Below are 13,362 nucleotides of genomic sequence, written 5' to 3' on the forward strand. Positions count from 1 at the left end.
CCAAATTGTTCTCAAATTTTGAGCCACAGAAGGCCACCTTAAAATTTAGATCACTATCCCCTTCCCAGAGACTTTTTGTTTACCCAATACTTTCATAATTCTGAGAAGAAGAAATATCTGTGCCTTTGAGTTAGGTACCTAGACAATACCCAAAGTATCATCTTTTTTTTTGTTTGTCTTGTTTGCCAGTCCTGGGCCTTGGACTCAGGGCCTGAGCACTGTCTCTGGCTTCTTTTTGCTCAAGGCTAGCACTCTGCCACTTGAGCCACAGCGCCACTTCTGGCCATTTTCTATATATGTGGTGCTGGAGAATCGCACCCAGGGCTTCATGTATACAAGTCAAGCACCCTTGCCACTAGGCCATGTGCCCAGCCCAAAAGTATCATCTATAAAGGAAAAAATGAAGCCGAGTATTGATGGCTCATGCTAGTAATCCTAGCTCCTCAAGACATCCAAAGGATTATAGTTCAAAGCCAAGAAGGCAGAAAAGCCCTTGAAATTCCATCTCCAATTAAGCAGAAAAAAGCCAGTGTGAAGACATGGCTCAAGTGGTATAGCACCAGCCATGACCAAGCAAGCTCAAAGCCTCAGAGTTCAAGTCCCAGTATCAGAAAAAAAAACTACTTTATTGCTGTTTTTGAGGTGATATACAGTGGTATTATCTTTACATATGTCAGGTATTAAGTACATTTCCTTCCTTTTGCATAGTATCATCTGTTCCCTTTCTCTCCCATTCCCTTCCTCCCATCTCTGCCCACGGTTGCATGGTTCACTTTCAACAATGTCCAGAGGGGGAAAAAAAAATTAAGCTTCAAATTAACAATATCTCTTCCTCAAAAGATGCTGTGAAGAGAATAAAAGACAAGGCTAAGTCTGGAAACCATACTACAAAACACAGAATATATACATAGCCTTCAAAAGTTAATGAGAGGGCTGGAAATATAGCCTAGTGGTAGAGAGCTTGCCTCGTATACATGAAGCCCTGGGTTCAATTCCTCAGCCCCACATATAGAAAAAGCCAGAAGTGGTGCTATGGCTCAAGTGGTAGAGTGCTAGGCTTGAGCAAAAAGAAGCCAGAGACAGTGCTCAGGCCCTGAGTTCAAGCCCAAGGATTGGCAAAAAAAAAAAGTTAATGAGAAAAAAATGTAAATAGACATCTTATCAAAGACAAATAGATGAGGCCTAGTGGGGCAGCTCATGCCTATGATGCCAGCTACCCAGGAGGATTGTTGTATTTCTATAAATACATTTATCCACCAGGGGTTGGTTCCAGGGGCCCCCACAAAGAGCAAAGTCCAGGCACACAGCAGTCTGTGTGTCTCTGCCTTGGAACAGACAGGGGCACAGCAGCCTAGCCCACAGACCACTAAAGAGAAGGACAAGGTCAGACTGAGGCCCTTGGGGGTTCAGGACCCAAGGGAGTCCAGACCAGCCTGAGGTGGCCCACAGAGGAAGTAGTAACTTGAGGAGGGGTCTGCCCCCAGGAGGAGTCAGGAAGGAAGCTGAATACTGCTCCTAAAAGTCTAGAAAATGATGCTATTACTGGGAGAGGGAGGGGCTGGGACAGGAGTGGCTTCAGTTCAAGCTAGAGGCCTTCAGAGGGCCAGATGGAAAGGAGCCCACTTGCTGAGGGAGAAAGAAGCTGGAGTCGGCTGGGGGTGGGGGGGAACAGGGCTAGGATCCACAGTTCAGGTTACAGGCTCAGACCCAGCAGCAACACTGGCTCAGCAGCACCCAGAAGGCTGGGAGAGGGAGGGTGTTGTGATGAGAACAGCCATAATTCGCTATTTCCAGCCTGTTTCTGGGGCTCCCATGCACCTGCAGATCACCTGCATAAGACAGAAGTGCTGCCCAGTACAGTAGCTATTCTGTTCTTCTCAAATTTTGACAGTAATGCAGTTATCACAGCTCATTTCAAAAGTACAGGTGGTATTTTTCTGATTCTCATTTACATCTTGTTTTACTTCCTTCCATCTTCTTTTCTACATGTACACATATGTTTTGCACAATCAGTACCTTACTAATAGGCTGTTTAGGACCTTGTATTTCCGAATGCATGTAACATGAGAATGTTTATCTCTATTCAGAGATGTAAGTCACCGCTGTTAGGGGCTGCGTAAATAACACTATAAAACTGTGCCTCAACTTAAATTTAAGCCACTTCATGGGATTAGATATTGAGGTGTTTCAAATATTGCTTGCTGTTTTTATGAGAATCATATTGAGTACCTTCACTTGTCTCTCAAGACCCAATTCAATTCCCACCTCGGGCTGGGGATATGGCCTAGTGGCAAGAATACTTGCCTCTTATACATGAAGCCCTGGGTTCAATTCCCCAGCACCACATATACAGAAAACGGCCAGAAGTGGCGCTGTGGCTCAAGTGGCAGAGTGCTAGCCTTGAGCAAAAAGAAGCCAGGGATAATGCTCAGGCCCTGAGTCCAAGAAAAAAAAAAAGGGGGGGCTGGGAATATGGCCTAGTGGCAAGAGTGCTTGCCTCATATACATGAAGCCCTGGGTTTTATTCCCCAACACCACATATATAGAAAATGGCCAGAAGTGGCACTGTGGCTCAAGTGGCAGAGTGCTAGCCTTGAGCAAAAAGAAGCCAGGGACAGTGCTCAGGCCCTGAGTCCAAGGCCCAGGACTGGCAAAAAAAAAAAAAACAAACCATCAATTCCCACCTCCCCCAGGAAGCCTCCTAGGACTATTTCAACTGCCGTCTCACTGTCTCACAGTGGGTAGACTGGTCTCAGGCCCCAGGCTTACCTCGATGGGTGCTCCTGAACTCCTTGTTACACAGCAGGTACTTGCTGACTATATACAGCCCAGACTAGATTATATGAGCCTGTTCATATAATGTCAAACTCCCATGCCCACATAGGCTGAAGTCCAGGCTCCCCAGCAGATCTTCCAACTGTGTCCCTCCCAATGCCTGGGATGGTGGTCTCCTCTCCCAGGGGGCTCCCCCAACTTTCCAGGTCATAATTCAGTTCTCCCTCTCCCAGGATCCCTCAGCTCCCACCACAGCTGGATAAGATGGAGCTGCATGGGTCCTCCCATCCCCTGACACTTTAAGTCAGAGATGTCACGCAGGGGCTGGGGATATGGCCTAGTGGCAAGAGTGCTTGTCTCATATACCTGAAACCCTGGGTTCAATTCCCCAGCACCACATACACAGAAAATGGCCAGAAGTGGTGCTGTGGCTCAAGTGGTAGAGTGCTAGCCTTGAGCAAAAAGAAGCCAGGGACAGTGCTCAGGCCCTAAGTCCAAGGCCCAGGACTGGCAAAAAACAAAAAAACAAAACAGAGATGTCACGCAGACACTTGCCAATTTGTTTTGCACTCTGCACTTGGATGCAACAAGAAGCAGACAATGGAGACCTGTCTGTGACCCCTGGAATGGTGTGCCCACGCTGTGAGAACCAGGGCCCCAACTCCAAATTTGGAGAACGAGGAAAAACTGAAAATAATAGCTTCCAAGCCAGGTGCCTAGCTATTCAGGAGGCTGAGATCTGAGGATCTCTTTCAAACCACAGGTTTGAAAGCAGCCTGGGCAGGAAAGTCTGAGACTCTTATCTCTACTTTACTGCCCAAAAAAGCCAGAAGTGGAGCTGTAGCTCAAGTGGTAGAGTGCTAGCCTTGAGCAAAAGAAATTCAGGGATAGTGCCCAGGTCCTGAGTTCAAGTCCCAAGACGAAACACACACACACACACACACACACACACACACAGAGCCATTTTCTGAGCTCACAGCATGCCAAGCACATGACAGACATCATTTAATCACCCAAAGGAGGTAAACACAACAACATCCTCATTCACAGATGAAGAAATTAAAGCTCAACAGGCGAGCCTCAGCAATCTGCTACTGTACCAGATTGACAACCCAGGATCCTAGCACCCAAAGGCTGGCTTGTTGGATATTAGCAATATCAGTAATGGAGACCTTTGAACATGGGGATCATCACAACCATATCAGTGATGAATGCAGACACCCAGACATTTTGATGGATGGCCCAGACCCAATAGCTCACCAGGGGTTAAGACTTGCTCAGAGACTCGGCTCCAAAGCCAACAGCAAGTTAGCTCTCTGGTAGAAGAGTCACTGTATGTACTTTGTCTCAGTTCAACAATCCATGCTGCCATGTGCTAGCACAGTACCTGACTAGCCTGGGCTGGAAGGAGGCAGCACAGGAGTGGCAAAAGACCACAGGATCCATGCCCTCTAAAGAGGCTCTGCAGAGATAGGGAGGAAGAAATGGGGTAAGGCTGAGGATTTCTTGGAAGAGGCAGTGCCCACCCTTATCCCGAAGACTGAATGTCCCTCTACATCCTGGGCCACCACCCTTTGCCCCAAGTCTGCATTCTAGACATACTTGATGAGTGACAGCTCAGAAAAACATTTTACCTTTCCAGTCTAGGTCCTTGCTCGAGCAGTAACCACTGTAAAAATGATCCACTGTCAGCCTTAGAGACACAAAGACACATGCCCCAGGAAGTTTACTCACCTATAAACATCCATTCTATAGCCAAAGCCTGCCTATCTATAACGAAATGCGTCTTCCAAGACAGGACTCTGCTCTAGTCCTCTGTAACCACAATACACCTTTCACTCCACAGTGGTGGAGCCTATGCTCCAGTGGGATGGACAGACGGACATGTGTTGGGGTCAGCTGTGCCTTTAAGAGGCCACAGCTGGCTTGGCCCGTCCCTTCTTCCGCCTTTAACAGGAAGAGAAGCCCCCTGCTCCTGGGGCAAGCACGTGTGCAATGGCAGGGGAACCCCAGAAACCCAATCCTTGGGGGGCTGGGCCTCCGCCCACAAGGGAAGTCCCCTGACATCACTTGATGGACAGATCTCGTGGCCAATCTGTTGTCCCTCTCCTGTGCCCGCCTTTGGGGTATATCTTTGTGGCTTCTCATTTGAATAAATTAGAATCGTCCCAGAGACGGTCTCCGAGACCCCACGTGCCTGTGTCTTCCTTGGGCTGACGGGCAAGGGGTTCTCGCGAACCAAGGCTCACCCGGGACCCCGCTCCCATGTCTAAACCCTACCGGCCGGGGGACGTGAGAGAGTGAGTATGGATCCCACACGGAAGAGATAGATAAGCCCAGGACCCCTCCCCACGTGGGTGGGGAGGAGTAGAGCAAAGCCCGGCAATTGGTAGCCCAAACGTGGAGGCACAGAACCCACTCAAGTAAGCCTGTGGCTTCCGGTAGCCCTCGGGAAAATGGAGAGAGGAGTTCTCCGGGAAGTGTTGGTCCCCCACCAAAAGAAAGAAAAGGTGGGGCAAAACCGATCAGTGTCCAAGAGACCGGATCGAATTTTGGCAAGGGCCAAGGGCCCAGAGATTTTTGCAGCCCCCAGAGAAGGGCGCGCACCTTCGCGCTCCCCCGGGGCGCCAGGCAGGGCGGTGGCCGCAGCCTAGTCCAAGGCCCCTCCCCCCCCCCCCCCCCCCCCCCCCGACTTTTAAAGTCCCAACTTGGGAGCGGCCACAAGCACTGCACGCTGGCCTCCGGGGACTCGGGACCCAAGGCAGTGGCGCGAATTCCACGTCCCGTCGCAAGAGATCACGGCCCCGACATGGTGAGCATAGAGACTCGCCAGGGCATCTGGAGCCGCTTGCCCTCACACCGGCGCCTGCTTTTCTTCACGATACATGGGGCCCCGGCAGCTGTGGGCTGCACTGAGTGTAGCGCAAGAATCTTTGGGCCACCGAGCACGGGGCGGCGGAAGCGCGTGAGCGCTGGGAGCGAAAATCTTTGGGCTGACGTGTGAGCACGGGGTGGGGGGGTGCAGAGTATTGCGCGCCCCCTCCATCCCCGAAGCGCTCGGCGGTGGGCGGAAACTGCTTTGTGCTCCCTCCCCCCGCCACGCCGCTGAGGCCTGGAAAGGCTGGTTAATCTGCTTTAAAGGAGACAAAAGGGGTTCTCAGTTTTTTGTCAATGTTCACCTGTCGGAGACTCTTTAATTCTGAGTTTGCGGGCTAAATTCTAAGCTTGGTTAACAGACAAAGGAGGTTCCAAATTTTTCCCGCCGCTACCGCGGATGGGTAGGAACTCAAGAGACCAGCGATCTTGCTGCAGCTGGGGGGGGCTACCGCCTGCGTCTGTGAGAACCCCACCACCCTGTGTTTGCCTGCACGCTTTGCAGCTACAGGCAGAGAGAGCGAGCAAGAAAAAAAGCCCCAAATTTCCGACTAAAAACAAAGTAATTGGAGGTATTTTAAAAAGGCAAACAATAGTTTTGATACAGCAATAAATAATTTGGTTGGATTTCCTATAATTACCAGCTCAGAGATACCAGAAATTGAAAGAGTTTTTCTAAATGGTTAAAAGGTTTGCTTGCCTGATGTGATTGATCCTGCGATACTCTTGTAATTTGGAGATATTAGAAAAAGCAAAATGCTGAGGCCAAAATCCCTTGTGTTTTAACCCTGGTAAACACGACTAAGTTATCTTGGATATTAGCCCGATGATTCGGATACTGAATTTCCATGTGAGACTCCTATCTTAAGTTATATATAATCAGGCAAGCATTTAAAGTATGTTTGATTAATAACTATAGGGATAAGAGTTAACTCTCATTAACTCTGTATGTATAAAAAATATGGCAAAATAAGCTAATGGTTCTCACTAATTTATTATAAAGCTAAAGGAATAAGTGCCTCTAAATTTGTAATTATGATTCCTGAATTTAAAAAAAAATGTCATTTGAGTTCAGAGTCTTTCAGATGCAAACAAGGCTAAGACAAAGGCCTGAAAGTACATTCCTAAATGGAAATTTAAACAACCCAGAGTGCCAACAATTGCCAGATTAAAGGCACCATAGCTGTTAAAAGCCACAGAGTTATCTTGGGATTTTAATAACTAGGAAAAATCTCTTAAAATCATCACCCTGCTTAAGCCAAAAGGGCATCTGCCTACAAGGCCAGGAAATACTCAGCAACCAACCAGAATATGCTGGAGGATTTAAATGTCCTTAACCAGTCTACTTTTCTGGCTTATGCCCAGGATATATTTTATGTCATTCATGCCAACCAGCTCTGAGAACTTGTCAATACTTTGCTTGATCTTTTCAAAAGTCTCTTTTTAACAGAGTAACATCTCCCTAAAGTCACCACCTGAAAAACTTGCGGTTCAAGGCCATCCTCGCTTTTCCATACCGCTGTGCCAAGCTACAGGGTGCCCAGATGAGACCAGGACACCCATTGGCCCGGATGGCCATTCCATTCTCTTGGTAATGACAAGAACTTTTGCCAGCAACACTGGACAGTGCCAGGCTGACCAGGGGCCCCTTGACCACCTCGCCCCCTCTCAGCAGGAAGTAGTCCAGAAGAAAGACCTCCGCCCTTATCCCAACCCAGCCTGTTGCCCTGCCAAGTCATAAGAAAAATAAAATAAAAATTGAAAAAAATAAAAAGGGAGAAAGAGTGGAAGTAGCCCCCATGATTAGTAAGGATAGCTATGCTTATATTAAATATCTTAAGAAAATATCTTAAGAAATTTTTAAGTCTTCCCAAAACAGTGGGAAAGAGCTTTGTATATGCCTTTACAGATTGGAAAACTAAACCCAGAGCGCTTGCTCTGGAGAAATGTCTCTTCTTGTTCTCTTCAGGAAAACAAGGAACGTACTGGATTCCTTCTGCTATTCTAAGAGAATACAGAAAATTTGCCCGCATGCAACACTGGGTAGCGGTAAAAAAAAAAAAAAGCAGCCAGCTTCCCTTCCCTGCTTGTTTGCTTTCTAAACTCTTCCTTGAGCATTTCTTTTTTTTTTTTTTTTGGCCAGTCCTGGCCTTGGACTCAGGGCCTGAGCACTGTCCCTGGCTTCTTCCCGCTCAAGGCTAGCACTCTGCCACTTGAGCCACAGCGCCGCTTCTGGCCATTTTCTGTATATGTGGTGCTGGGGAATCGAACCTAGGGCCTCGTGTATCCGAGGCAGCACTCTTGCCACTAGGCTATATCCCCAGCCCCCCTTGAGCATTTCTTGAGGCGCAATATTTAGCTGTGGCAGTGTCGCTTGCAGTTTTGTACAAAAATTAAAGAAATTTTGCACCGTGTTTCTTCCACTCCTCTCCCCTACCATTTGGTTTAGGGGAGTCCCATTAAAGGGAAATAGGAGCTGAGGGTTTACACCCAACTTCAATGTTTCATGATAAAAATGTTTTAAAAAAAGTAAGCGCAAAGGTTAGCACCTTTGCTTCAATGTTTATATAAAAAGAATGTTTTACTAACCACATATGTTTAAGTCACCAGTGGTGAACTACCAGAGATGCCAGAACTTAAGCCTACTTCTATCTCACCGCCAAAAGAGGAATGAATGATGTCTGCACTTCCTGCACTTGGCGCAGAAAACCAGCTGAGGACTCCAGCTTCTCTGGACAAAGCCAGACGGAATGGCCACTTTAACCTACCCCTTATATATTTATATATATGTCTTATGTCAGCATTTGCCTTATGCCTACATATGCCATATGTTTACAACATATGCTAATTTAATACAAAACAAAACAACAAAAAAAGAGTAACAGATGTTGGGCTCAGCTGTACCTTTAAGAGGCCACAGCTGGCTTGGCCCGTCCCTTCTTCCGCCTTTAACAGGAAGAGAAGCCCCCTGCTCCTGGGGCAAGCACGTGTGCATGGCAGGGGAACCCCAGAAACCCAATCCTTGGGGGGCTGGGCCTCCGCCCACAAGGAAGTCCCCTGACATCACTTGACTTGGCTCTCGTGGCCAATCTGTTGTCCCTCTCCTGTGCCCGCCTTTGGGGTATATCTTTGTGGCTTCTCATTTGAATAAATAGAATCATCCCAGAGAAGGTCTCTGAGACCCCACGTGCCCATGGCTTCCTTGGGCTGTCGAGCATTGGGTTCTTGTGACCACACTCAAACCGAGGCTCAACCGGACCCTGCTCCCGCATCTAAACCCTACTGGCCGGGGGGGGGGGGGGGGGGGACATGAGAGAGTGAGTATGGATCCCACACGGAAGAGAGAGATAAGCCCAGGACCCCTCCCCACATGGATGGGGAGGAGTAGAGCGAAGCCCGGCAGACATGGACACACACACACACACACACACACACACACACACCACTCATGCCTACACAAGCATACACAGGTAATTTGCACTATATCCTCAGCTGTGCTTCATCATGAACATGCTGATGCTAGAGGCAGTGGCTCACACCTGTAAACCTGGAGCTACTCCAGAGGCTGAGAGCTGACAATTGCAGTTTGAAGACAGCCTAGCACAGGTACAAAGTACAACAAAATAAAAGTAAAATGGAATAAAATCTGCCCAATTCAACTTAACAGGATGGTTCACCTAAGTGCTTGGAGTCTGAGAGTAACTCACAGGCTAAAATGCTACACTCAATGCAAAGCAAAAGACACAATTCACAACTCAAGTAAAATATGGAATGCACGGAAGCCTCCCAAATGGGCTGAATCCCCAAAACACCACTTATCTGTTGCCCCTCCCTCTTGTCCTCATCTGAAGACAGAGTAGCCATGCCTGGCATCAGTCACCACAGGAGAGCTGTGACAATCCACTAAGGTGACACGACACAGCGGCATAGGACTCGTGCATGGGGCAACGAGCTGGTGCCAGCCTGCCTTTCAGTCGGTCCAAGGGCTAGTACCCAGGATCATACCCCAATAGTACTCCATAGTAATAACTATGTCTTCCATGGGGACACAAACCACACACAACTGCCCACAAGTACAGCCACAGTTCCATCAAGCCCTTGCCTTCATGGTCAGGGCACACTTCACCTGGGCCCCTTCATCTCTTCCCAGGTCATTTCTCAGCTGACTTTACCAACCATCCCAGGGCAGTGGAAAAAACCAGGCCTCACTCACCCAGGGTGTCAGAGCCGCTCTCCACCGTCTCGTTGACCTTCCTTGCAACTCTGGCCACGGCCTCACCCATCTTCTTCAACATGCAGCCGTAGGTAGCCTGCTCCCAGCCCCTAGGCCGGTCTGCTTCTCACAAAGAGGCCTGTGCCTGAAGAAAATGCAGGGCCATGAAGCACCCTCCTCAGCACCCTCCTCCCCAAGATCCAGGTGGCCAGGAAGCCCCGGGACAGGTCCAAGCCACTCAGCTCTCTTGGGCCCCACAGCCCAGGCAACAGTCAGAATGGGTTTTGCAAAGGCTGATCTGCCTGTCAGAAGGAGAAGACAGCTGGCCCCTCCTGCTTTTCCTCCTAAGAAATATATATGACCTCACCAGACACAGGACCCAAGCTGAACCCGTGGCCAAACAGGTAAGGACTCAGGTGTGTGCTGATCTGTGACTCAACAGGTAGAATGTTGGGAAGAAGGTGGACCCAGCCAACTACAGAGGAAAGACACCTGCCCTCCACCAGCCCCATGCCCTTGCACTTCCTTCAGCTCACCCCATTCCCATCTGCCAGGCTCCTCCTGCACTGCAGGAAGTGGGTGTGCCAAGGCAAATGGAGCCCAATCTGCAGGTTGCTGAGCCCTCAACTTGAACTCCCTTCCCTTTGCCAGTCTGCGGGGAATGTTACAGCACTAGCCTGTACATCTGATTATCAGCCTGATGCTGAGTTTATCTGCAAGCAGAGGGGAGGTGCTGGAAATGAGAGAAGGGAAATTGGATCACCATGGGAGAAAAGACTTAAAGAAGTGAAAAACAGCTGAAGTCACTGGTTCACACCTGTAATCCTCTTCAGGAGGCTGAGATCTGAGGATGGAGGTTTGAAGCCAGCCTTCACAGGGAAGTCCAGAAGACTATCTCCAATGCACCAAAACTCAGAAGTAAAGCTGTGGTTCAAGTGGTAGAGTACCAGCCTCAAGTGAAAAAGCTAAGGGACAGTGCCTGGGCAGAGTTCAAGCCTCAGTACCAACACAACACACATACACACAACACACAAACAGACACACACTATACATATATACATATATAGTGTTAAATACATAAAGCATCATAAAGTTATAGGCATGAGGACATAAAGACATAAAAATGTTCCCAACTTTCTGCTTATTACAGAGTAGGGAAACTAAGACAGAAGGAGTAGGTAAGTGACCAGGACAAGGGTAAAAGTGACTGAGTAGCAACAGCCAGGCCAGGCCAGTTCCATGTCCATCCCACCTGTAGCTCCCTATCTCCAACCCCAGCTCCTCAGACAGCTTGAGGAGCCAACTCTCCCCACCCAGGCCAGAGGCAGGTCTGGGAGGGCACAGAGCAGTGGGTGGGAGTGGTGCTCAGCAGATAAGGACAAAGTGCTCATGGCAAGCTACCTCTCCTCTCCCAAGGGGCTGACACATGGTACACTGATACAGGTCAAAACGCCCAACTCCACTCCTTAGTAGCTGAGAAGCTTTGGGGGCGTTCCAACTACTAAGGCCAGTTTCTTCCTCTGAGTAAGAGATGTGTCAATACTCATTTTCCGGAGTTAATAACACTGAGAAAATATATGGATCTGCCTAGATCAGAACCTAGGCCACATAAATACTCAACAAAGGTTACTTGAGGAAACAAAGCAGTAACACGTGCAGGCATGACACTAGCTGCTAAGTCTCATTTCTTACTCATATGAGTCTCAGCAAGCAACTCAGTGAAACTCATCCTTAAGGAATGAGTAGAACTCCTACTTCTCCACCTCTAGGAAGTCTCCCCAGCCTTATAATTCTCTCCTCCCTCTGAGTTTCAGTAGCACTTAATGACTTAGGACAAGTCATTTAGGTTGTTTATGAGCTGTAAAACCACACACACACATACACACACACACACCACACACACAAACACACACACCCCAATCCCACCAGGCTCAGGTTATATAGGGCTCAAGATAGAGTAAGGACTCCAGATTGAACGGAGAACAAATTTAGGATGACATAAGGCTGGAGTGAGTTCCAAAGAGTACCAACAGGGGCTGGAATATGGCCTAGTGCAAAAGTGCTTGCCTCACATACATGAGGCCCTGGGTTCGATTCCCCGAGCACCACATATATAGAAAGTGGCCAGAAGTGGCGTTGTGGCTCAAGTGGCAGAGTGCTAGCCTTGAGCAAAAAGAAGCCAGGAACAGTGCTCAGGCCCTGAGTCCAATCCCAGGACTGGCCAAATAACAAAACCAAAGAGCACCAACAAAATGACTACTTCGCTTATTGTTCCTTTTACCCTCAAGGCAGAGCCTTTAATTGCTGAGTATAGCAGCTCATATCTGTAATCCTAGACATTCAAAGGAGGCTAAGATGTGAAGATCACTGTTCAAAGCCAGCCTAGACAGACAAATACTGAGGAAATTCTTTCTCTAATCGACCAGCCAAATATAGAACTGGAGGCGTGGCTCAAGTGGTAGAGTACTAGCCCTGAGTGGGGAAAAAAATCCAAGTGATAGCTTGAGACCAGGACTTCAAACTCCAGTACCAACACAGAAGAGGAGGAGGGGAGGAGGAGAAGGAGAAGGAGGAGGAGATGATAAATAAGAACTACATAGTATCAACCAGGAGCTCAGAAATAAAGACTAAGGGAAGTGGGGTAAAGAAAGTTTTTCCCCCTTTAAGCTGCTTGGAACTTTCTGCAAAAGCTCCTGGGCAAGACTTCCCAGGATGTGAGGGGCCCCAGTGTCTACAAAACAATTTGAATCAATCAGAAATCATCATATGTCAGCACTGTTTGAACAATCAGGATACAAGGGTGGCCTTGCTGGAACCACAACCCAAACACAGGCCCACATGGCAGCCTCTAAGAGACACAGGGGAGTTGGAGGATATCCCAAAGAGGAGAAAAAGGAGTCATTATCCAGTCTTGGTCTGATTTGGTCTCAGGACTCGCCAGCTAGATGGCACTAGTCTCTTCCAGGTATTGGAAGGGAGGCCTTAGAAATTTTCCAGGGAGAGGCTAGGAATATGGCCTAGTAGTAGAGTGCTTACCTCGCATACATGAAGCCCTGGGTTCAGGGTTTGATTCCTCAGCACCATATATATAGAAAAAGCCAGAAGTGGTGCTGTGGCTCAAGTGGTAGAGTGCTACCGTTGAGCAAAAAAAGTCCAGGGATAGTGCTCAGGCCCTGAGTCCAAGCCCCAGGACAGAGGAGGAGGAAGAGGAGGAGGAGGGAGGAGGAGGAGGAGGAGGAGGAGGAGGGGAGGAGGGGAGGAGGGAGGTGGAGGTGGGGGAGGAGGGGGAGGAGGGGAGGAGGGGGAGGGGGAGGAGGGGGAGGATGGGGGAGGAGGGGGGAGGGGAGGGGGGTGGGGGTGGAGGGAAGGAGGAGGGGGGGAGGAGGGGGAGGAGGAGGGGGAGGAGGAGGAGGAGGGGGAGGAGGGGGAAGGATGAGGGTGGAGGAGAGGGGAAGGAGGAGGGAGGGTGGAGGGGGCTGGTTGCCTTCGTTCCTCTTTTC

The 13,362-nt window shown here is 48.9% G+C and overlaps 1 protein-coding gene and 1 long non-coding RNA gene across 2 annotated transcripts in view; both read right to left on the minus strand.

The window, feature by feature from the left end:
• Window positions 1-10,693, minus strand: part of Lrrc20 (leucine rich repeat containing 20) — a 72,446-nt gene extending 61,753 nt beyond the window's left edge. The window contains exons 1-2 of the mRNA XM_048338944.1: window positions 10,680-10,693; window positions 9,863-10,007 (exon numbers count right to left, since the gene is read on the minus strand). Coding sequence (XP_048194901.1) covers window positions 9,863-9,944 — 82 coding nt within the window. The 5' untranslated portion in view covers window positions 9,945-10,007; window positions 10,680-10,693. The remainder of the gene's footprint in view (window positions 1-9,862; window positions 10,008-10,679) is intronic.
• LOC125346418 lies at window positions 251-7,282 on the minus strand. The gene is made up of 3 exons (XR_007209929.1): window positions 7,270-7,282; window positions 3,573-3,578; window positions 251-386 (listed from the first exon to the last, which is right to left on the minus strand). It is a non-coding gene; the product is annotated as an uncharacterized LOC125346418 (long non-coding RNA).
• Window positions 10,694-13,362: the final 2,669 nt, after the last annotated feature.

This window comes from Perognathus longimembris, chromosome 2 (genome assembly GCF_023159225.1).
Source record: "Perognathus longimembris pacificus isolate PPM17 chromosome 2, ASM2315922v1, whole genome shotgun sequence".
Taxonomy (NCBI): Eukaryota; Metazoa; Chordata; class Mammalia; order Rodentia; family Heteromyidae; genus Perognathus; species Perognathus longimembris.